The 24,160-nt window shown below is 42.2% G+C and overlaps 1 protein-coding gene across 1 annotated transcript in view; it reads left to right on the forward strand.

Annotated features, from left to right (window-relative positions):
* LAMA1 (laminin subunit alpha 1) overlaps positions 1-24,160 on the forward strand; it is a 160,732-nt gene that overhangs the window by 77,952 nt on the left and 58,620 nt on the right. Inside the window, exons 17-29 of the mRNA XM_036322699.1 lie at positions 2,986-3,113; positions 4,520-4,606; positions 5,259-5,470; positions 8,983-9,089; positions 9,387-9,567; positions 10,155-10,291; positions 11,205-11,441; positions 12,359-12,502; positions 13,024-13,203; positions 14,314-14,499; positions 15,029-15,156; positions 16,034-16,154; positions 17,147-17,284. Coding sequence (XP_036178592.1) covers positions 2,986-3,113; positions 4,520-4,606; positions 5,259-5,470; positions 8,983-9,089; positions 9,387-9,567; positions 10,155-10,291; positions 11,205-11,441; positions 12,359-12,502; positions 13,024-13,203; positions 14,314-14,499; positions 15,029-15,156; positions 16,034-16,154; positions 17,147-17,284 — 1,986 coding nt within the window. The remainder of the gene's footprint in view (positions 1-2,985; positions 3,114-4,519; positions 4,607-5,258; positions 5,471-8,982; positions 9,090-9,386; positions 9,568-10,154; positions 10,292-11,204; positions 11,442-12,358; positions 12,503-13,023; positions 13,204-14,313; positions 14,500-15,028; positions 15,157-16,033; positions 16,155-17,146; positions 17,285-24,160) is intronic.

The raw sequence follows: 24,160 nt of genomic DNA on the forward strand, positions 1-24,160 counted from the left end.
AGGGCTGTAAAAGGAAATGGAGCAGGGTGGACACCAGGGGAGAGGACAAGAGAGGAGAGGACTCACAGGTGGGTGATTACAGGCAGGGGTAGGTAGAGGTCAGAGGAGAAAGCTCCGGGTGACACCTGCACAGGGATGAGGCCGATGGGGCACCCGGGGAGGAAAGAATGTGCAGAGCAGGGGCAGGGTTCCCTGGAGCCATACAACTGCCTCCTCAGCCGGTGTGACCATCTCCTTTCTCCTGTGCACCTCCTGCACACCTAACTCAGGGTGATTTTACTTTATAAAGAGATGTTTTCAATGAAAATGTGTTTTGTATTTATTCATTTTTTTCCCCATTCGTGATGCTCTTTGCTCCTTGATGTAAATCCAGATTTCATCTGGATCTGTTTCTGCCACCTGAAGAACTATTTCAGCATTTCTCCCCTGCAATCTGATGGCTGACAGATTCTCTTATCTTTTGTTTATCTGAAAAAGGCTTTCTTTTACCTTCACTGCTGAAATATGTTTTCACACATTTTTCTTTCAGTGCTTGAAAGTTGTTCTGTTTGCTTATGGCTTGCGGTGTTTCAAATGGAAAGCTGAGTGTAGTTCTTATCTGTATGATGCTCTGTGTGCTGTGTCTTTTTTCTCTGCCTGCTTTTCAGATTTTTTTCTCCTGGTGATGGATTACATTTTCTTCTTCTTCTATTCATATTTAGTAGTTTTCATTCCCCATTTTTACAAAAATACTGTATTTGGAAATGATTTCAAATTTATGCAAATATTGTAGGAATAGAATAGTACTTAGAATATCCACCACTTACGCAGATTCACCTACTATTCATAGTTTTCCCTGTTTATTATTCTCATTATTTACCTATCTAATCATGATTTTTTAAAACTACCTGCCAATAAGTTGCATACATTATGTCCATTTATCTTTAAATATTTCAGTATGTATGTCCTGAGAATAAGTATATGCTGTTATGTAATCTTAGCACAGTTATTAACTGCAGTAAATTTAACATGAATGCTCTAATATTTTTTCTAATTTACCGTCTATTTTTCAACGTTGTCAACCGACTCAATTATGTATTTTACTAAAGGCCCAGTGCATCCATGCACTGGTGGTGTCCCTCCGCCTGGCCTGCAGGGATGGGGCCGAAACTGGCTCTCTGACATCCCCCGAGGGGTCCCGGATTGTGAGAGGGCGGTTCTTGGGTGATGCACCTCGGAATCGGGCTCCCTCCTCTCTGGTTCTGAGTGCGTCATCCGAGAACCTCAGTTGCCAAGTCACCTCAGCTCAGCAGCTCCTGCATTGAGTGTCTGCCCCCTGGTGGTCAGTGCACATCATAGCTGCCAGTCAAAGCATCTGCCCCTGGTGGTCATTGCATGTCATAGCTACCGGTCAGATGGTTGAACAGTGGCTTAGGCTTATATATATATAGATAGCATTTTTCCCCTCCATTACAGAACCCCATCTAGGATTGGATATTTTATTTTATTGTCATGTCTCTTTAGTCTCCTTTACGTCTAAATATTTGCACAGCATTTCTTTGTCTTTAATGGCATTGGCATCTTGAAGGATATAATAATTTTCCAAAAAATAGAATGTCACTCCTTTGGGGCTCTTCTCTTATTTTCCTGTGAATAGATTCGGGTTATACTTTTCCAGCCAGAATACTTCATTAGTGTGTCCTTCTCAGAACATGGCATGTTGGAGCCCACCATGTCCACCCCTCTCACTGGTGGTGTTCATTCTGATCGCATAGGCTGGGTGTTGGTCCACTATATATTTACTGTTCTTTTCTTTTGTAATTAGTCAGCAGTTTGAAGGAGACACTTTAAGACCATGCAAGTATCCTATTATCAAACTTCCTCTTAAATTTTGCAGTCATTGAGGATTCTTGCCCAACCAGTACCCACTACAATGTCTGTAAAAGGAGGGCGCTCCACCTCCAGCCCTTCCCCCATGCTTGTGGGTTGGCAGGAAGCATTCTCCACAAGCAAAAACCCTCTCTCCTCCCCACATCTTTATTGGTTTACCTACTCGCTTTCTGTCTGAATTCACGAATTCCAAATTCTCCCAGATTTGGGCAGTATGAGCATATCCAGTAGTTTTTGATTGTGTGATAAAAATATTGTTCAGTGAATGTTATTATATTGTTGAGTTTTTAGATTTTGTTGCTTTTGTTTTAAAGAACTTGAGAGTTTGTTTTGGTAGACAGGTAAGTTCCTGCATGTCAGCATGATTGTTTCAAGGGTTGTAATAAAAACTTCGTGGCAGCGGTTCTTGTACAGGCTTTACTCTGTGGCAGGGTTAGCAGTACTAGGAACTAATTTTACGTCTGGGGTCTCTACTGAGTGTACTGGGTGTTTACCGGGGTCTCCCACACAGATTGCTTAGAATTCTAATGTCTTGTGAGTTCTGAATTTTTCAGCTTATGGGTTACCTGTCTTTCTTTGACCTCAAGGAGTGGTATTCTTCACACAAGCAGCTTAGTATTCAGTAGCTATTTGAAGGGGTCTCCCAAGTAGATTTCTGGAGTTCTTGCTCTAAGAAGCCCAAATTCTAGCAGGTTCGTCCTTCCTAAACTCTGACCCTCCTACCCCACCCCCATGCTGCTTGGCAAGTGTCTCCAGGCAGAAAGACATGCGGTTGCAGGATTCATCCCAATGTCTTCGTTCTCTCAGAATCACAGACCTGCACCCTCTGTTGCCCGGCGCCTGAGAACAGTTGCGTTATAGATCTGTCCCAGTTTTCTAATTGTTTCCTGCAGAAAGACAACAGGGTACCAGTTACACTGATAAGCTCTTACGCTTCCATTTATACCCATTAAAATTTTTATTAGTTAATCTTTCAACAGGCAACTCCTCCTCATATAACGGTTTTTAGCATTTTATCTTTTTTTTTTTTTCATTGTACTTCAAGTTGTTTTTGATGGATCTGAGAATCCTCTACAGAACCTAGAGCTGAGCTGTCTTTTCCTGCATGTGTCCTAGGATTGCGAGCACAGTACCACCGGGGACCACTGTGAGCAGTGCCTGCCTGGCTTCTACGGGCGGCCTGCCCGAGGGACTCCTGGGGACTGCCAGCCTTGTGCCTGCCCCCTCGCCTCAGCCTCCAACAAGTAAGCTGGCACCTGACATGGCCAGAATTTCCATCCAGATGTGTGCTGATAGCTCCAGAGCAGCACTGTGTGTGCAATGAGAGTGTGGATTTTGCCCAGTGGTCATTAATTAGGATTTTAAAATGGAGGAATGGATTCTCTTTTTGAAAAAAAGTTTGGTGTCTTAACTTATGCAAAGAAAGTTGTGTGATTGCAAGGACATTTGCATACTTTGTTTCCCTTTTGGTCTAAACTTGGTCATCAATTCTTTCATAAAGTGTATACTGTGTGCCTACCACTGGGCTAGGAGGTATAGGAGATACAGAGATGAATTAAACATGTTCCTGGGCTTTAAAAGTTTTTGATATAATGATCAAAATATTCAGCTCATTGAGAATGGGCAGATTTCATTTAATTTATTAAAAATATTTATTGCACACCTACAATATACTGGATATTGTGGTAGGTACTCTGAGTATCAAACCGTTCAATGTGGCTGCCCGCCCCCAGAATCTACAGTGTGGTCATGTCCACAGGGGAGGCATGTCCACTGTCCGGTGGGAATTGTCCAGGAAAGATTCTGAGGAAGCTCTTGATCTGAGTCTTGAAGGGTGAGAAGGAATTTGAAGGCAGCAGAGAAGGGCATCCCAGGCAGGAACTGAGTGTCGACAGTGGCAGCATCAGCAGATTTGTCTGAGGAATGAGGAATGCAGGTGGTCGGAGCACAGGCGCGAGGGCAGGTGGAAGAAACAGTCAAGTACAAGGCCTTGCACATCATGCTGGGCCGTGCTTCCTGCAGGCCAGCGGTCTGAAAGCCCCCTCTCCCTCACTGGTTTACCCTTTAGAACTTCCTCCATCCACATCCAAAAATTCCCCCATGGGGATTTTTATTTGAAACTCCAGTGTGTAAAACAGATACAATCAGGGCTACTGGGATGAAATTGTGAGGGACTCTTATCCACCCTTATACCCGCCTTCACAGGCCTCCCCAAGACTCAGGACTAGTTTGAAGGGACCTGGGTCAGCAGAGGGGTCCTTTGGGAAATGTGATTACTGAAGTGTGTAAGCCAGCTCACTCGTGCCTGTGTGAACTGGGCTCTGAGGCAGGCAGACCACGCCAGGGAACCCAGAGGAGAGGAACTCAGAGCAGGCCTCCTGGAGGAGGTGACAGCTGAGCGTTGGGGTTCAACTGGGTGAATCCAGGCAGAGAGGGGGAGAAGTGCACTCTGGGTTGAGGGATGATCAGGTGTGAGGATCTGGTGCCCATAGGCTTGACTGTGAGACCAGGGGCCTTGGGATCTGGGCTAAATTTTGAGGACTCAGTTAAAGTTTGTAAGGACAGGAGTGGTAGAAATTAAGCACTTAAACTATTTAGAAATTGTACACAATCCACTGGAAAATTGCATTCACTTCTAATGTGTTGACAGTTTCAGCCCCACGTGCCACCTGGACGATGGAGATGAAGTGGTGTGTGACCAGTGTGCCCCGGGATACTCAGGGACTTGGTGCGAGAGGTACACTGCATCGCTCAACTGCTTCCAAAAGTTGCATTGAACATCTATTTTAATATAAATTCTGTGTGTTTATTGTTAAATGTGTAGTTAAGTGTGGTTTTAGTGTTTTGGCCATTAATTGTCATTTGATATAATTATAGAGAAAAGCCAGTATATAGACTAAAAATTAATGTTGAAACTTCCTGGGAATTTTTTGAGCTCCTTGAGCTAATCTGAGTTCTCATGAATAACAATGGGAACCACTGAGGAGTCAGTATTTACTCTTCACACATTTAAAGATCCCATTACCCTGAATAATTCCATGGGGGTGGTGGTGTGATTAATAGCTGTCTTCTGGAGCCTGAAGGTCAATGTTGTCTGTTTCCACCTGTAAGTCTCGGTGCAGAGTCTGGTTACAGTCCGTAGGAGAGGGTGACATCCCTGAGTGCTGGGGCCAGGCTCACATTCCCTTGGATTTATGGCTCATTTTGGAGCCATAAATGAGTGAAGGAAATCTGTGAATGCCTGAACTTAGAGTTGCATTCCTTTCACAGTAAATCTTATGTAACAGGAGTCAGTCTGATTGATTAACCATTCAGAGAACCCCTGGATGGTGGGGTAATGTCAAGAGAAATGGAATTTATTTGGATCCCTCTTTTGATGTTTTATGCAGATGCGCAGACGGTTACTACGGAAACCCAACAGTGCCCGGGGAATCCTGTGTTCCCTGCAACTGCAGCGGGAATGTCGACCCCTTGGAGGCCGGGCACTGTGACTCCGTCACTGGAGAATGTCTGCGGTGTATTGGGAACACGGATGGCGCCCACTGTGAGAGGTGTGCTGACGGGTTCTACGGAGATGCTGTGACTGCTAAAAATTGCCGAGGTGAGTGTCTGGGCCGTGAAGTCAGTCCATTACTCATGACCCTGTGAAGTCTCCATCCATTTACTTACAGGTGTCAAAAAGTGCTGAGGTAGCTTTATCTGAGCGGTTCCTGTGTTAATGCTGGACGTAGACCCAGTACCTGAGCCGTCCTTATGGTAGTTTGATCAGTTACTCCACTTGAAGGTCACATGGCCTGGAAAAGATGCATGCTTCCGGGTGAGGAGAAAGTGGGACTTCACAAAGTGCTGGGCACCACTCCCAGGGACTGAGATGAAGCAGGAGTGATGCTCAAAGCCTGTCACGTTTGTGAGGGAGATGCTAAGGGGTTTCATGAAGCAGATGGGCTTTCCAGCTGTGGCGTGGGAAGTAGGGAGACGCTAGCCCTGGAAACTGGCATGTCTCAGCGGTCTGTGCCTGACCCAGCCATCCCACATCGCCCTGCAGGGTTCTGCTTAGGCCCTTGAAATTATGGATCAGGTAGAATCACTCATTGAGGAAAAGTAGATTTTCCTGTGTCCCGAATGACAGAATTAAAGCCCAAAGGCCAAGACAACTCTCAGATTTTTATTTTTTGCACAGTTCTTGAAAGAGTGAAAGATCTAAAATGTCAATTATAAAATTTTGGGGGGTAATTTTTCTATAAATGCGGAAAGCCTACTATGCTCTTACAATGTAGAGACACAAGATGGTGCTAGAGATACAGAAAAATATTTTTATAGGCACACATCCACAGAACAACAAGGTTTTATAGCCCTGGGCCAATCAACCTGATCTTCAGCAGTGTGGTCACCTTCATAGCTTACCATCTGATTGTTTATCACATCAATCTAATCATATAGATACATTGATAACTTGTATTTTTATAAAGCTTCAAAGTTTATGGAATGCTTTTACAATTCTCATGTTGTTTCTTTTCATCTTGGCCATTTATTAAGTATCAATTACTTCCCAGGCACTTTTTATTTCCTGCATTTCTAAGTACTGTGATAGGAGCTGGGAATTTATGATTCAAGTCTCTTGGGGAGCTACACATGATGGTGTCGAGGAGAAGCACCAATGGGGCGCTCTTAGGCTTTGGAGTCTGGGGTTGATTACTGACCAACTGTATAGCCTCAGGCAAATGTGTTAACCTCTCTGAGCCACTATTTTCTTATACATAAAATGGACGTAATCATATATAATATATATTATATATATACATATATTAAGATCTTTCTGAGAGGTCAAAGGGATAACAAATTTGAAATTCTAGACATTAAATGATAGCTATTATAATTGGCAACTATTTTAAATTAGCATTATTTATAACATGAACAATTTTTAAATTAATAATTGGTATTATAATTGTTATAGAAGGATGTAGAAGTTGTGTGATCTATGGCAAGTTCCATATCTTTCTAAGGTTTAGATTTCATGTGGAAAATTATAGTGCTTTCCTCCTAAGTTTGTTACAAAGGTTAAATGAAATATTGCCTGGAATCTGACAGGCACAAACTGGCTGGCACATAGTGTGATAAACATGATTTGTTATTATCATCATCAATGTTTTGTGATGCTCATACTCGGAGTGAACTTTGAATTTTCCCCAGAGGGAGGGGAAGCGGTGTGTGAGACACAGAGGGGGAGGCGCAGGGGGAACACAGGGAGAAACCAACGAGTGGGTGTCCAGAAACCTTGCTAAGAAAGGTCCAAAAGAGAGAGTGGTTAGAGGGTCCCAGCCCGAAGAAAGGTACGCAAGATGAAGACTGAGAATCTGCTCACTGAACTTGCACTTGGGAAGTCCCTGGAGGCTTTGGGAGGAGTTGTTTTAGCAGATAAGGTGCCAGGACAGAGCCTGCTAGGGAGAAGGGAGGGAGAGGATAGGCATCAGGAAGATGGAACCTTGGAGAGAAAGTTAAGGGGGAGAGAGAGAGGTGTTTTCAGTGGGACACCGTTGAGGATGGTTGGACGCTGAGGAATGTTTGAAATATGAAATACAGGTTTTATATTATTTAGGTAAGGCCAGCAGATCGGAGACAACTAGCATTGAGGACATAGTTTGTTACTCACAGATCCCAGCATGGGGGTTGCCATGTGGGAAGCACCCTGATTGGTCAAGAGGGGACAGGTAAGCTAGAGCCTTTCTTGTGGTTTCCACAGGAGGAAAGGGCAGGGCAGGGTAAACAGGTTTAGAGTTGGTTGGTTTCAATGATTTCAGCAGGCTTTGGAGCACAGGGGCTGCCCCTAGCTATCTCAGGCATGGCCCCGGGGTGATTAGGGCAGGTGGATAGTGGGATGTGAGAGCCCAAATGAACTTGAGATCCAGTAACGAAGGCAGTGTGGGCTCTGAATTGCCTGGCGTGCATGTGGAAGGTGTTGTAGCTGTTTACTGTCTCTAGGAATTGACAAGCCCTGGGAGGGACAGTCTTTCCAGAGTCTGTAAGGTCCCAGAAGGGAAAGCAACAGAAATGCAGGAAATAAAAAGGCATGTTTAATAGAAAGAGTTAGTGGCATGTTCACAGTTTGGGTACAGGAATGGACAGAGCAGGAGTGGGGCCCACAGCACTTCACAGGCCTCCCAGGAGCTGCTAGCATCCCACTTACCCCAGAGCAAACCTCCGGTGACAGGGGACCCGGTGGTTGGCCATAGTCAGTCAAGGAGGCAAATCCCACCATCCTCTGACCTCCCGCCTTCCAACTCCCATGTCTCAGGGCTCTGCCTCTCACTGCAGTGTGCTGCCACATGGGTGTGCCTGCGCTTAAGATATTCACAGTTTTTCTTTTCTTCTTCACATCACTGTACCATATGACAGAGGTGGTGCATTTGCTGAATCCAAGTATTCATAAATAGTACATGTCCCTGGGATATTTTGTCAGTGAGCTTATCAAACATTTTAAGTAAAGAGCATATTGACAGCTGTGGAATGAATATCGATTAAACATTTCATGGACCCATTAAATTGCATCACTTTAAAAAGGTGGGGATTTTTGTAGCTGTCTCATCAACATTGTAATTGTAGATAAGATGGAAAAGTCTGGCCTGAAGGTAAGTACATTAGAACTACAAATGACTCATGAGTTAGAACAGGGAAATATTTTCATTAAATTATGGAATATCCTATTTATCTAGATTGGCATATCTGAGCTTTAAAATAGATATAATTGGAATGAGAGCAAATGGTTAAGTTGATTTTGAAATCTTCATTGCATATTTTTTAATGAAACTTTGTGGATATACATTAGTGGTTCATTTTTAAAATTTCAAGGAATTGATGAAATTGGTCAAGCTAGTTTGCTAATTATTATCTTAATAGCTTCAGTAGTTTTTTTTCTCTGTCATGATTTCTTCTACCAACCCTATTTTTGCTTACTCTTCAGAAAAATACTAAATATTTAAAGTTATTGCAAATAATATATGTATTTTTTTTTAAGTTTTGTGACCTGAAATGAGAATGTTTACACGTTTTCCTGTGGGGACTGTGGGCTCTTATTGTAACCGTACGGGAAATAAGCAGTATGTTTGTGTGCGCCAGCCTGTGAATGCCATGGGAGGGGCTCCCTCTCTGACGTCTGCCATCCTGAGACTGGGCTGTGCAGCTGCAGAGCACGTGTGACCGGACAGCAGTGTGACCAGTGCTTGGTAAGATGCCTGCCAGTCATTGCATGCAATTAGAGTATCTGTCAGCGTGTCTATAGTTAACACCTTGACCTTGGTTCAAAGACAGTGAATCCGTGACTGCTGGTTAGAGCTAAGGCCCCAACGTGACTGGTTGTGCTGTGCATCCCTATCTAGGGAGGGTGTATACAGTTTACAAAAGAATGAGGTCATGACACTTTATGATTCTATGCTATGTTTGATTTGGAAAACATTCTAATACTGTCAGTCACTTGTTAAAACGTGTTTTGTTTCCACTTTTCTGCCCCTTCTGTGAAACAGCATGGGCATTACGGGTTGGACAGGGGGCTCGGCTGCCTGCCCTGTAACTGCAGCCCGTCAGGCTCCCTGTCGGACGACTGCACGGAGGAAGGCCAGTGTCACTGCGTGCCGGGCGTAGCTGGGAAACGGTGCGACAGGTGTGCGCGTGGCTTCTATGCATTCCAGGACGGTGGCTGTACACGTAAGCTTTTGAATTCATTGAGACAGTATCGTATCCCCCAGACTTTTCTTTGGGCCCTTCTTCGACTCCTAAATCTGTGAAGTGCCTATACTCTTTCTCTTTTGAACATACCTACATGTTTCATACCTCTTCTCTGTTTGCCTATTCTGGGTACATCCATAACCTTTGGTCAGGTTCTACTAATTGTGTGAGCTTAGATTAATTACTTAGCTTGGCTTAGCTTTAGTTTCCTCCTTTGTAAAATGGAGAAGCTAAGTATAGTCTCCATCCGGGAGTTATTTTTAAAGTTGTACATAGTCTGTAGCACAGCGTTTGGCATACAGAACATGCTTGCTAAATACTAGCTCTATCTTCCCCCTCACCCCCTTCCCACCCTGGTCCAGTCTTTTCTTTCTCCCACTGCATCCCAGTTACCTCTCTGTCAGTAGCATCGCTTGACTGGGAGGAGCCACCACTTCCCATGAGACACAAAGGGGTCTTGGGAATCATGTGGTCTCTTTTGGATTATTAATAAAAGGGAGTAACTTGTAGCACCAGCTCTTACCCCTTCCGTTGCCCTGAAACATCCCCATCTGTCTTTGCCGTAGCCTGCGACTGCGCTCACACTCAGAATACATGTGACCCAGAATCAGGGGAGTGTGCCTGCCCTCCTCACACTCGAGGCATGAGATGTGAAGAATGTGAGGACGGATACTGGGGCTACGACCTGGAGCTCGGATGCCAGGTGTGTGCTCTGACCTCTGCATCTTCTTACCTGAGAGCTACTTTGCTGTAGCAAGTTTTATTCCTCTTCTTTTACCTATTAGCTTGATTTTTCACCTGTGGAATAGCTATATTTAAAATCCAGTGTAGATTATAGGAATCAAAGTGGAAAAAAAGCTGCACCCTTAAAACACATTATTCTAAATTTTCTTCAAGAATCTAGCTGTGGTGTGGGATTGATGGCTAAAAGATCAAAAATTTTATTTTAGTGCCTTTAAAATATACTCTGCAATGTATGCTACCTTTCAGGATAAGGGCATAACTCACTTTACTGGGGGGCTTATGTCTAGTCTTCCAGGTTTCCAATTTGCTTTTTGAAAAAATATATATTTTTATTGATTTCAGAGAGGAAGGGAAAGGGAGAGAGAGGTAGAAACATCAATGATGAGAGAGAATCATCGATCAGCTGCCTCCTACATGCCCCACACTGGGGATCGAGTCCACTACCCAGGCAATCGAACCATGACATCCTGGTTCATAGGTTAGCACTCAACCACTGAGCTATGCTGGCTGGGCAGGGTTCCAATTTTCTATGTAACTTTCTTCAGTTAAACTTAGATATAGTTTATGTTTTGAAAATAGAAAAATCACTTGGCTTCTAAAAGAATGTTGCTGAACTGTTTGGATGTATTAAGCAGATTGAATTTCTGGTCACAGTCTTGGTCCCATGTGCCTGTGCCACAAAAATGCACAGATGTCCAGCAATGCAGTCCCTGCCTCCTGCTGGCATGTGGGAAAGTGAATCCATGTGGCAACATCGAGAGGGACCATTCATTTATATGATTTCCTCACATTTAGTGTTTTCCTGTAATCCCAGTGTGTACACATGAAAATGTAGAAGTTGCCTTTTTATTTATTTAAGCTTTTTCTTTCAGGCCTGCAATTGCAGTAGTGAAGGGTCAGCCAGTCATCAGTGCGAGGTGCTCACTGGCCATTGCCAGTGTAAGCCTGTCTTTGGTGGACCGAGCTGCCATCAGTGCGCCCTGGGTTTCCGAGACTTTCCAGACTGTGTGGCCTGTGACTGTGACCTGAGAGGGACCGTGGTGGACACCTGTGATGAGGAACAAGGTCTGTGCAGCTGTGCACAGGGAACTGGTACTTGCTCTTGCAAGGTATGGGTCCTTGGCACCCCACTTTATTCCCCTCTCTCACTCCTCATTATGACTTTTGGGCTTTTAACTAAGCACTAGGCTTTAGGCTTCTCCTAATGAGTCCACACTACCTTCTAGGTCTGAGTAAGTCTGTGTATACTCTTCTAGAACTATGAATGATTCCTTAAATGGGCTCTTTACTGATTATTACAAGTCAGACGATGAAACTGATTTGAGAAACACTGAGTTTTCTATCATGTGCTTCAGTTGGCCGAGTAGCTGATTTGTCTTGGACATACAGGTAAAATAGATACACAGGGTTAAGAAGACTTGTGATTTTAGAGCTGGTAAGTAATTAATTCTTTGTATGTGCTAGAAGACTAGAGGGAATTCGTGTTTCTTATTTTCCCAGGAGGTAAGATTTCAACCTCATGCTTATTTCCATTAGTTTTCCCATAGGGCTTTGTTATGAGGAGGTCATTGGCCACCTTCTCTGGGTCTGGCGTGATGGAAGCCAGACGGTAATGGTGATTAGTAACTGGGGATGAGGCAGGGAAAACTCATATATGTACTGTGGCCAGGGAGTAATGGAAACATCCGTGAATACCTTTGGCCTCCCTATTCGTGACAGCAGTTCTCATTATACATGGTCTGAACAGGAGAGACCTGGTTCATGCTTCTCCACCCTGACCCATCATCAGTCACCTGGGACCTCCAGAAGGATTCTGGGTCCCCTCCAGGAGGCTCTCATCAGGGATTATTTTTCTAAAGTGTCCAAGATGATTCTGATCATCAGCTATGTTTGGGAGTCACTGATTGAGTTTTTGAGAGAACTAATCCTCAGAGAGGTTAAGGAACAGCTATTTCTTCATGTTTGTTTCTTCAGAAATCGTATATTTTTTCAGGTAAAAATGAGTCTAATATTTCTTCCCCTTTAGGAAAATGTCCTTGGCCTTCAATGCAATGAGTGTCGGGCTGGTACCTTTGCTCTCCATGCTGACAACCCTCAGGGCTGCACCCCGTGCTACTGCTTTGGGCTGTCACAGCTCTGCTCGGAGCTGGAGGGTTATGTGAGGACACCGGTGAGTTAGGCATGCAGTTAACATGTTCTGTTTTTAAGCCTGAACCCTTGGGATTCGGGTGGGGCTAAGGAGAAAGTTCAAGTTCTTACATTAAATTTTGCTTCTATGGCATCAGAAGCACTGAGACACTAATTTGGGTTTCTTATGAATCAGAATCCTGCTTCTGCTGTCCAAAGAAATATATGGAGCTGGAACTTAAAGCATTCCGTGTTGCTCCTTAGCTGATCTATCAAAAGCTTTAGTTGGAGAGGAGAGAAACTGCAACATCTCAAAGGTCTCTATATAACTGAGCATTGTCCCCATATAGCAACAGTTTGACCCTAAATGCTTAAAACACTTTCTGGTAATTTTAATCCAGAAGTTTAAGATTAAAGGAAAAAGTCTTCATTATTCAGGTTTTCATTATTCAGGTTTTAATAATGAAGCTGTCATGTCTGGGAAATAGTGGTAGAATCTGACAAATCAAAGGTATGGAGTTAAGTCGTGTTCTAAAGTGCATTTTCCCTCCCTTCCACGACTAGATAACGCTGGGCTCAGATCAGCCTCTTCTGCGAGTGGTTTCTCAGAGTAACCTCCGGGGCACGACCCAGGGGGTGTATTACCAGGCCCCTGATGTGCTCCTGGATGCTGTGACCGTCAGGCGGCACGTCCACGCAGAGCCGTTTTACTGGCGGCTGCCGGAGCAGTTCCAGGGAGACCAGGTGAGGCCCACACCCAGCCGAGAGCGGTGCCTGCTCCCGGGGATGCCGGTGTCATTTGAATCACTACAGATTGTGCCGGCCTATCCTTCACTGAAGAGGTTATTAATTTCCTCTTCCAAGGGGGGGATGGAAAAGTTTAACGCTTATACAAATCCTCCTAACTGTGTGGGTTAATTTTCTAGTCTTTTAAAAACTCAAATCATAATCTCTTTTTCTTTTAAAGCAGTCATTCAAAAAATATTTATTGTTTTTACTGATATAAGCTCAATACAAGCCTGGCTGCTATGCCTACAAGGTCTTTCTCAGAAATCGTCCAGTTTGGGGGAAAGAACATTGAAGCCATCACTTGCATTTTTGTTTATATAAACATTGGAATCTGTATGTGAATTCACCCTGATGGTTAAAGTGTGCAAATATACACCCAGCGGGCCTACAGAGATAGGTAATCTGTGATTCAAAGGAGCTTGAAAATAATTGGGACCATTGCTACGTTGATTGTTATTTTGGAACTTACCGCTGTCGGCGTCATAAGAGGATGCTGCGGGAGGCGATGGATGTGACTGCGATGGGGGTGATGGTTTCACAGGTGTACACTTACCCCCAAACTCATCAATATACGTTAAATATATACAGCTTTTTACAGCCAGCTGTGCCTCCATAAAGTGGTTAAAAAACAACTGTACTGTAGTCCACATATGAGTGTAGAAGGGGTGACGGGAGGGTGAAGTGGGTAAAGGGGTCAAATATTATATAGTAAAGGAAGGAAGCTAGCCTTTGGGGGGGGGGGGGGCACACAAAAGCATGCACAGTTGTTGAATTATAATGTTGACACCTGAAAATTATATAGTGTTATTAACCAGTGTTACCCCAATAAACTTAATTTTTTAAAACTTTGTAAATATCACTTAACAAAGAAAGGACTATCTAAAGCTTAAGTGAACTTAATCTGTAATTAAGTAGAATTAGAGGGAAGCAAATTCTAGACAGTGTAGTCTACCCATGTGATGTATTTTTAAGATGCAAGATTTCTAAATGGCAGCAGGCTTGTAATGAAATGTTTTTAAATCAATACCGTGTCAGTGAAGTAAGCAATCATTTACTATTTGATAGCTCCTGGCCTATGGGGGCAAACTGAAGTACAGCGTGGCCTTCTATTCCTCCAATGGCATGGGCACCTTCAACCTTGAGCCTCAAGTGCTCATCAGAGGAGGCCGGACCAGAAAGCAAGTCATCTACATGGATGCACCCGCACCGGAGAACGGAGCGAGGCAAGAGCAAGAAGCTGAAATGAAAGAGGTGACCATGTGCTCTTTTCATATAAGCCCCTCAAAGGTGTGAGCTTTGCTGTGGATATAATGATGTCAGTAAGCTGCTAGTAAGAGAGTGAGCTCAGAGGGCCTGGCATCAAAATTCCAATGGATTTAGCAAGATTTCTAAAAACGACTCAAATTCCTATTCTCAAGACACTGATGTAAGGCTTATGTTAATTTAGTGGGAATTGCATTTAAATCCTTGACCTTAGTACACAACTCTCTGGCTGTGTGGACATAATGGTAGGAAGTCTTTGGACTTGCTTGAATCTGGGCAGTGTGTATTCATTCACAGGGAGATACTGACTGACCAGCCACTGTGTGGCTGCCACGGGTGATGTGTGTGGATAAAGGAGACTGGTACTGCTGCCTCCTGGGAGGTGACAGGAGGTCTTCCTTAATTAAACTTAGTGGCATGCACAGAACTGGGCTCATTTCTGGAGAAATTTGTAAGTTTGTGTGCTTCTGAGAATTTGTAGTCTGAATTTTTCATTGAATGTGTTTCCCATCCACAGAATTATTGGAAATACTTTAATTCTGTTTCTGAAAAGCCTGTTACACGCTCAGATTTTATGTCTGTTCTTAGCAACATTGAGTACATTCTCATCAAAGCATCTTATGGTCAAGGGCTACAGCAAAGCAGGTACGTGGAAACTTCTAGAATTTAAAAATATTTTTCTTATGTGAAAGCAAAGTGAAGGGGTTTGATGAGATTTGACTCACTTCACCCCCTTTACCTCCTATATTTATTAATATATGTATTTCTTTCTCCACCAAAACCTTATTAAATTGTAATATTAGTGTGAAATATATGAAATGAATGAAATATATGAAATGTATGAAAAATGGCATAGAGTATTTATCTCTCATACTAATGTGGGTATAAAATATATAAGTACATAATGGTAATATCTTAGATGAGAAAAAATGTAAACAAATATTTTTAAGTTCTGCTATTTTCTGCCCTTAAACCGCAATGCTCATTTCTTTATAAGTAACATATCAAGAATGCTGTCACCTGCTCACTTAACCTGTAACCACTAACTTTTGGCCAAACTGGACTTCAGGAGGTCTTTCAAGTATATTTTTTGTAACACTATTTTTTTTTATCCTCACTCAAGGACATGTTTTCATTGATTTTAGAGAGGAAGGGAGAGGGAGAGGGAGAAACATCAATCTGTTGCCTCCCATATGCACCCTGACTAGGGATTGAACCTACAACCTAAGTATGTGTCCTGACTGGGAATCGAACCCCAAACCTTTTGGTGTATGGGAGACACTCCAATGAACTGAGCTACCCAGCCAGAGCACTAACACTATTTTAAGTCTAAAATGTGGCCTGAGAACCTTCACTGTGTAAGAACAGTATGAATGTGCTTTCACACATTTCCTTTGTAATCCAGAGGAAAGTGCGGCTATAATACATGTGCAAATTTCATTACCTACTGCGCTGTTTCTAGGAAGTGTCTTTCTAAAAATTGGTGTTTTCTCTCATCCTTGTTAACACAACCATTTCCCAGGATTTCACACATTTCCCTGGAGGTCGGCAGAAAGGCTGATGAGCTGCCCCCAGGGAGGGAGGTGGCCTCGCTGTTGGAGAAGTGTCTCTGCCCTCCCGGCACTGCTGGATTCTCATGTCAGGTGGGGAGACTGGGATGCAAGTCCACGTCCTGGTTTTGGGTTGAAATATGCTTGTTATAGCAGCTCCAAGTGATGAACAGAACGTATGCGTATCATATTATATTATTTTTCCCTTAGTTTTTTTAATGTGGTAAAATATGTATAAACATATTTTAACCATTTTCAAGTTTTATAAGGCTAAGTACACTCACAGTGATGTACAGCCCATCTTTAGAATTATCCACCTGGCAAAACTAAAACTCTGTGCTCATTAGACACTAACTCCCATTCCCCTCTTGCCAGTCCTTGGCAACCACCGCTCTATTTTCTCCATCTATGAATGTGTCTACTCTAAGTGCCTCACATGAGTGGAACCGGAAGACAGTATTTGTCTTTTTATGACTGGCTCATTTACTTAGCATAATGTATTCAAGGTTAATTCATGCCGTACAGTGTATCCGGATGTGCTTCATTTTAAGGCTGAAAAATATCCTGTTGTATGTATAGACTGTACTCTGTCTATCCATGCATCCATCAATAAGATACATAGGTTGTTTCACCTTTTGGCTATTGTGAACAATGCTGCTATGAACATGGGTATACAAATATCTTTCTAAACCCTGCTTTCAGTTCCAAACCTAGCTTTTCAGTCGAATTGCTAGGTTGTGTGGTAGTTCTGTTTTAAGTTTTGAGGAGCTACCATACTGCTCTCCATAGTACTCCATCATTTTATGTTCCCTCTAGCAAAGCACACGTTCCAGTTTCTCCACTTCCTCATCCACACCGGTTTTTGTCTGTGTTTTTGTTGTTTTACTAGTATAGTAGCCATCTTAATGGTGTGGGTGGTGTGTCATTATGGTTTTGATTTGCACTTCCCTAGTGTTTTTTAATGTTGAGCATCTTCTCATGTGTTCATTTCCATTTGTGTGTCTTTGGAGAAATGCCTACTCAAACTTTTTGCCCAATTTAAAATAGTATTTTTATTCATTTTCTTCCCTTTTGCATACCCTCAGGACTGTGCACCTGGTTACTACAGAGGGAAACTTCCAGAAGGTGGTGACAGGGGACCTCGCCTTCTGCTTGCTCCTTGTGTGCCCTGCAGCTGTAACAACCACAGCAACACCTGTGACCCTGAAACGGGGAAGTGTCTGGTATGCTTGTTTGGGTGGGTGCTTGCTTGAAGGTTAGAATCAGGGTAGGCAGGGAGCATTGAAATTCCCGGTTCAAAGTCACACCAGTCCCTTGGTTTAGAGAGAAGCTTACATTTAGTGAAATGTAAGATACACATATGTTTTCTTCAGAAAGGTTTTAACTAAGGGATCTGAGATTGCTAATGGAACTTCTTTAAAAATTCTGCTTCCTTGAATTTGTTTGCAGGCATCAATTTGGGAATTGGTTAAGTGGGCCTTGCTTATATTTAACGATGCTGGTGGTTATAGTCACAGTAGATGAGAACTTTACATCATAGAATTTGAAGAGTCAGCTCAGCCATGTGTCTTAGTGGTTGAGCATCAACCCACGAACCAAGAAGTTACCAGTTCAATTCCTGGTCAGGGCACATGCCCGGGTTGTGGGCTCAATCAGCTACAGGAGGCAGCTTATCGATGTGTCTTTCTATCCCTTTCCCTTCCTCTCTTTCTAAAATCAATAAAAACATATTTAAAAAAAATTGAGGAGTCACCTGGAGGTATTAAAATAAGTTAATGCCAATGTTTAAAATGTATTTCTCTGTACTCTTTTTGCATTTGTAAAAAAAATTTATTCTTGTGGCTGTCTTAGACACCTTCCCCTAGAGACCAAGATTGGTCTCAGGGACATGAGGAGAACTCTGATCATTGTAAAGGACCACAAGACTCAGACAGAAGTCTTGTGGCCCTAATTGAGCATGAACTCTTGTGCTCATGATTTTGCTTAAGTTGTCACGGCCTTATTGATAACATAGAATAATATGATATTCTTTTCCTACTCCTAAAACCTCTTCCTTTATAATAACACTAGGGGCCCGGTGCACAAAATTTGTGCACACTAAAAAGGAATTAATTAGAGGAAATATATATATATTTTTTTTTGGTTTTCTCTTTTTTTTTATTATTATTAGTTAAGGTATTACAAATGTGTCCTCATCCCCCCCATTAACCCCCAACCTCCCCCCCACACACAAACTCATGCTCCCATCCCCCTGTTGTCCATGTCCATTGGTATGGCTTATATACATGTATACAAGTCCTTCGGTTGATCTCTTCCCCTTACCCCCGCCCTCCCCTACTTTCCTTCTGGGGATTGATAGCCTGATTGCTGTTTCTCAGTCTTTGGGTCTGTCCCTTTTCATCAGTCTATGTTGTTCTCTATAATCCACAAATGAGTGAGATCATGTGGTATTTATCTTTCTCTGACTGGCTTATTTCACTTAGCATAATGCTCTCCAGTTCCATCCATGCTGTTGCAAAAGGCAAGAGTTCCTTTTTTTTTTTACCGCAGCATATTATTCCATTGTGTATATGTACCACAGTTTTCTAATCCACTCATCTGCTGATGGGCACTTAGGCTATTTCCAAATCTTAGCTATGGTGAATTGTGCTGCTATGAACATAGGGGTGCATATATCCTTTCTGATTGGCGTTTCTGGTTTCTTGGGATATATTCCTAGTAGTGGGATCACTGGGTCAAATGGGAGTTCCATTTTTAGTCTTCTGAGGTAGCTCCATACTGTTCTCCACAGTGGTTGCACCAGTCTGCATTCCCACCAGCAGTGCAGAAGGGTTCCTTTTTCTCCACATCCTCTCCAACACTTGTTGTTTGTTGATTTGTTGATGATAGCCATTCTGACAGGTGTGAGATGATAACGCATTGTCGTTTTGATTTGCATCTCTCGTATAATTAGTGACTTTGAGCAGGTTTTCATATGTCTTTCGGCCTTCTGTATGTCCTCTTTCGAAAAGTGTCTATCTAGGTCCGTTGCCCATTTTTTTTATTGGATTGTTTATCTTCCTTTTGTTAAGTTTCATGAGATCCCTGTAAATGTTGGAAATTAAACCCTTATCGGTGGTATCATTGGCAAATATGTTCTCCCATGTAGTGGGTCTTCTTGTTGTTTTGTTGATGGTTTCCTTTGCTGTGCAAAGGCTTTTTATTTTGATGTAGTCCCATTTGTTTATTTTCTCTTTAGTTTCCATTGCCCTAGGAGCATTATCAGAGAAGAAATTTCTTCGGCATATGTTTGCGATTTCGCTGCCTGTGGATTCCTCTAGTATTTTTATGGTTTCCCGTCTTACGTTTAAGTCTTTTATCCATTTTGAGTTTATTTTTGTGTATGGTGTGAGTTGGTGATCTAGTTTCATCCTTTTGCATGTATCTGTCCAATTTTCCCAACACCATTTATTGAAAAGACTGTCTTGACTCCATTGCATGCTCTTGCCTCCTTTGTCGAATATTAATTGGGCATAGTGGTTTGGGTTGATTTCTGGGGTCTCTATTCTATTCCATTGATCTATATGTCTGTTCTTGTGCCAGTACCAAGCTGTTTTAAGAACAGTGGCTTTGTAATACAGTTTGATATCTGGTATTGAGATCCCACCTACTTTGTTCTTTCTCAGGATTGCTGCAGCTATTCGGGGTCTTTTTTTATTCCAGATGAATTTTTGGAACGTTCATTCTAGATCTGTGAAATATGCTGTTGGTAATTTAATGGGGATTGCATTGAATCTATAAATTGCTTTGGGTAGTATGGACATTTTGATGATGTTGATTCTACCAATCCATGAACAAGGTATATTCTTCCATCTGTTTATGTCTTCCTCTATCTCTTTTTTCAGTGTCCTGTAGTTTTCAGCATATAAGTCTTTTACCTCCTTAGTTAAGTTTATTCCTAGGTATTTTAATTTTTTTGGTGCAATGGTAAATGGGATTGCTTCTGTAGTTTCACTTTCTGTAAGTTCACTATTGGTGTAAAGAAATGCCATGGATTTCTTAGCATTAATTTTGTATCCTGCTACATTGCCGAATTCATTTATTAAGTCTAATAATTTTTTGATGGAGTCTTTAGGGTTCTGTATGTACAGTATCATGTCATCTGCAAATAAGGACAGCTTTACTTCTTCTTTTCCAATCTGGATGCCTTTTATTTCTTCTTCGTGTCTGATCGCAATGGCTAGTACTTCCAGTACTATGTTGAACAGGAGTGGTGAGAGGGGGCATCCCTGTCTTGTTCCTGTTTTTAGGGGGAATGGTTTTAGTTTTTGCCCATTGATTATGATGTTGGCTGTGGGTTTGTCATATATGGCTTTTATTATGTTGAGGTATGATCCCTCAATTCCTATCTTGCTGAGAGTTTTTATCAAGAAAGGGTGTTGGATTTTGTCAAATGCTTTTTCCGCATCAATTGATATGACTATGTGGTTTTTCTCTCTCAATTTGTTTATGTGATGTATCACATTTATTGATTTGCGGATATTGTACCATCCTTGCATCCCTGGGATAAATCCTACTTGGTCATGGTGTATGATCTTTTTGATGTACTGCTGGATCCGATTTGCTAGGATTTTGTTGAGGATTTTGGCATCTATGTTCATGAGGGATATTGGCCTATAATTCTCTTTCATTGTATTGTCTTTATCTGGTTTTGGGAGTAGGGTGATGTTGGCTTCATAGAATGAGCTGGGAAGTGCTCCTTCCTCTTGGATCTTTTGACATAGTCTGAGGAGGATAGGTTTTAGTTCTTCCTTGAATGTTTGGTAAAACTCCCCTGTGAAGCCATCTGGCCCCGGGCTTTTGTTTGCTGGAAGCTTTTTGATTACTGCTTAGATTTCCTCCATAGTTATTGGCCTATTGAGATTTTTAGATTCTTCCTGGTTAAGTTTTGGAAGGTTGTATTTATCTAGGAATATGTCCATTTCCTCCAGGTTGTCTAGTGTGTTGGAGTAGAGCTGTTCATAGTATTTTCTAACAATCCTTTGTATTTCTATGGGGTCTGTTGTTATTTCTCCTCTTTCATTTCTGATTTTCTTTATTTGGGTCCTCTCTCTTTGTTTCTTGGTGAGCCTGGCTAGAGGTGTATCAATCTTGTTTATCCTTTCGAAGAACCAGCTCTTGGTTTTGTTGATCTTTTGTATTGTTTTTTTGGTCTCTATGTCGTTTATCTCCGCTCTGATCTTTGTTATTTCCTTCCTTCTGCTTACAGTGGGCTTTTTTTGTTGCTCTCTTTCTAATTCTTCGAGTTGTAGAGTTAGGTCATTTATTCTCATTGTTTCTTGTTTCTTGCAGTAGGCTTGTAGAGCTATGAACTTCCCTCTCAAGACTGCTTTTGCTGTGTCCCATAGGTTTTGGATTGTTGTGTTTTCATTGTCATTTGTTGCCATGATGTTTTTTATTTCTTCTTTGATCTCACTGGTGACCTAGTCGTTGTTTAATAGCATGCTATTTAGTCTCCATGTGTTTGATTTTTTTGGATTGTTTTTGTTGTAGTTGATTTCCAGTTTTATGCCTTTGTGGTCTGAGAAGATACTTGATATGATTTCAATTTTCTTGAATTTGAAGAGACTTTGTCTGTGACCCAATATATGGTCTATTTTTGAAGATGACAAATGTGCACTTGAGGAGAATGTATATTCTGTGGCTTTGGGGTGAAATGTTCTGAAGATGTCAATTAATTCCATCTGATCTAGTGAGTCATTTAGGATTGATGTTTCTTTGCTGAGTTTCTGTTTAGAGGATTTGTCCAGTGGAGATAATGGGGTGTTAAGATCCCCTACTATGATTGTATTGCTGTCAATCTCTCCCTTGATCTTCTCCAGAAGATTTCTTACGTATTTGGGTGCTACTATATTGGGTGCATATATATTTACCAGAGTTATTTCTTCTTGTTGGACTGCTCCCTTTAGTATTATGAAGTGGCCTTCTTGATCTCTTTTTAAGTCCTTCACTTTGAGATCTAATTTGTCAGATATAAGTATTGCTACCCCGGCTTTTTTTTCACTTCCATTGGCCTGAAAAACCTTTTTCCATCCCTTCACCATCAGTCTGTGTGCGTCTTTTTTTCTGAGGTGGGTTTCCTGTAGACAGCAGATATATGGGTCATGTTTTCTTATCCACTCATTTACCCTATGCCTTTTGACTGGGGAATTTAATCCATTTACATTTAAAGTTATTATTGATAGAAACTTGTTAGTCGCCATTTTTGTTCTTTACCGCTGCGTTCCTTCTTTGTTTCCTGTTTTTTCTATTTACAGCAGACCCTTTAGCATTTCTTGCATTGCTGGTTTGGTTGTAATAAACTCCCGTAGACCGTTTTTGTCTGTGAAGCTCCTGATTTGACCCTCAATTTTGATTGATAGCCTCGCTGGGTATAGTATTCTTGGATTCAGACCCTTCCTTTGCTATTTGCCCTTTCTCTATAATAGAAGTGTCAGAGATGAAAGAAAATTAGTAAAATGTATATGAAAATCTTCCTCCTGTCAGAGTCTGGGGCACACCACAGGACCCAGAGTCAAGTCCCTGTGCACCTGGAAATTGTGCAAGAACCAGACGAGGCCAGCCCCACCCCCATTGGGCGAGATCCAGACCCAGCTGGCCCCACCCCTCTCAAGCCCCCCCCCCCCTCGGGTCGGGGGTCGCAGCGTCAGGTCCCCCATCAAGCCCCACCAGGCAGGGAGTGCAGCCTCAGGTCCCCCGACCTGGCCTGGCGCCATGCAGCCTCAGGTCCCTGATCGCTCGTTATGGGAACCTTGCCTGCTGTGGGTGCAGCCATTTTGTGATGGCATAAGGATTAATTTGCATATTCCCTCTTTATTATATAGGATGTGGAAACATTGGTAAATTGTATAAATTTTTTGCCTCATGTAAAATAACTTACTGAAGAAAAATGGACTGCCTGCCAAGAGAGACACATTGGAAGCATTAAGGGTCCTGGGTGTGGCCCAGAGGAATGAGGACCAACTAGCCTTCAGTCACACTAGATCTGCCTTCCTCTTCTTTTATTGAGAAGCACCTTTCATATGTGGAATTTAAAAGCAGTTTCTACAAGGGAAATTGCTAAATTACAGCAGTGCATAGGTGAATTTAGAAACTGAAGTACTTCATGGTTTTTCTCAATTAAAAGATATGTGTTACCTTTGCTAACCCCATTATATATGTGGAATTAAAGAATTATTCCAGTCATCCAAGGTAAAATGGACTTAATGAGGATGCAAATAGCTGCAACACTATTAAGAAAAATTTATTCATTCTAATGAGCTCATGCTCCAGGCAAAAGGGAGTGCTAATAGAGAAAAGGGGAAAATATCATCTGAGGATTTAAGGAGAATTGATTTCAGGTAACATAAAGTGAGATGTAATTAAGTGGGAAGGTCCCTTGGCCAATCATAGGGACGAAGGTCACATGAAGAGTTTAACAAGTTAATCAGTTCTTTCAGACTGCATTTGCAGCTAACTATTTTAACAAGATTAGATACTCCCAGGACACTAAATTATCACCTTGCCTTTCCTGGCCTGAGTTCACCAGAACAAAGTTCCAAGATCTTCAGCTGACTTGTTGATTTGTACTAGGAAAGAACATGAAAGATTGTGGCCGAGTCTTCCCAGCATAAACCATGATGGATAGTTTCCAGACAGTTCCCTGCCTGGGGAATGGTTGGCCAGATGTGACCTGGAACCCTAGAAGACCTCCCCTGGGCCTGTTAATTTTGCAGTAACACCACAGTGGACATGCATAATGCCAGAAGACTGGACAAAAGATTATAAATCTAAATTATAAATCACGGTGTTGAGCAGAACACATTTTGCTTCTTGCTCTTCCCCCTTTTAAATGGAAGATCTGTGTTCTATCCTTGTCCCTACAAGGCATTGCTAATTACTGTAACCCAAACCTACTCTAACAGAAGATAGTGTCTGGGCTTAGAGCTTGGAAGTTCAGGGCTGCAACAGACCTGTTTTTGTCAGAGTTCCTTCAGATCTTAAGACTAAACTAGAATATCCATGCCAAGCAGTTACTTAATGTATATTTACACACCTCCAGCTCACTCCCACAGCAGCTC

The sequence above is a fragment of the Myotis myotis genome, unplaced genomic scaffold (genome assembly GCF_014108235.1).
Source record: "Myotis myotis isolate mMyoMyo1 unplaced genomic scaffold, mMyoMyo1.p scaffold_m19_p_9, whole genome shotgun sequence".
Taxonomy (NCBI): Eukaryota; Metazoa; Chordata; class Mammalia; order Chiroptera; family Vespertilionidae; genus Myotis; species Myotis myotis.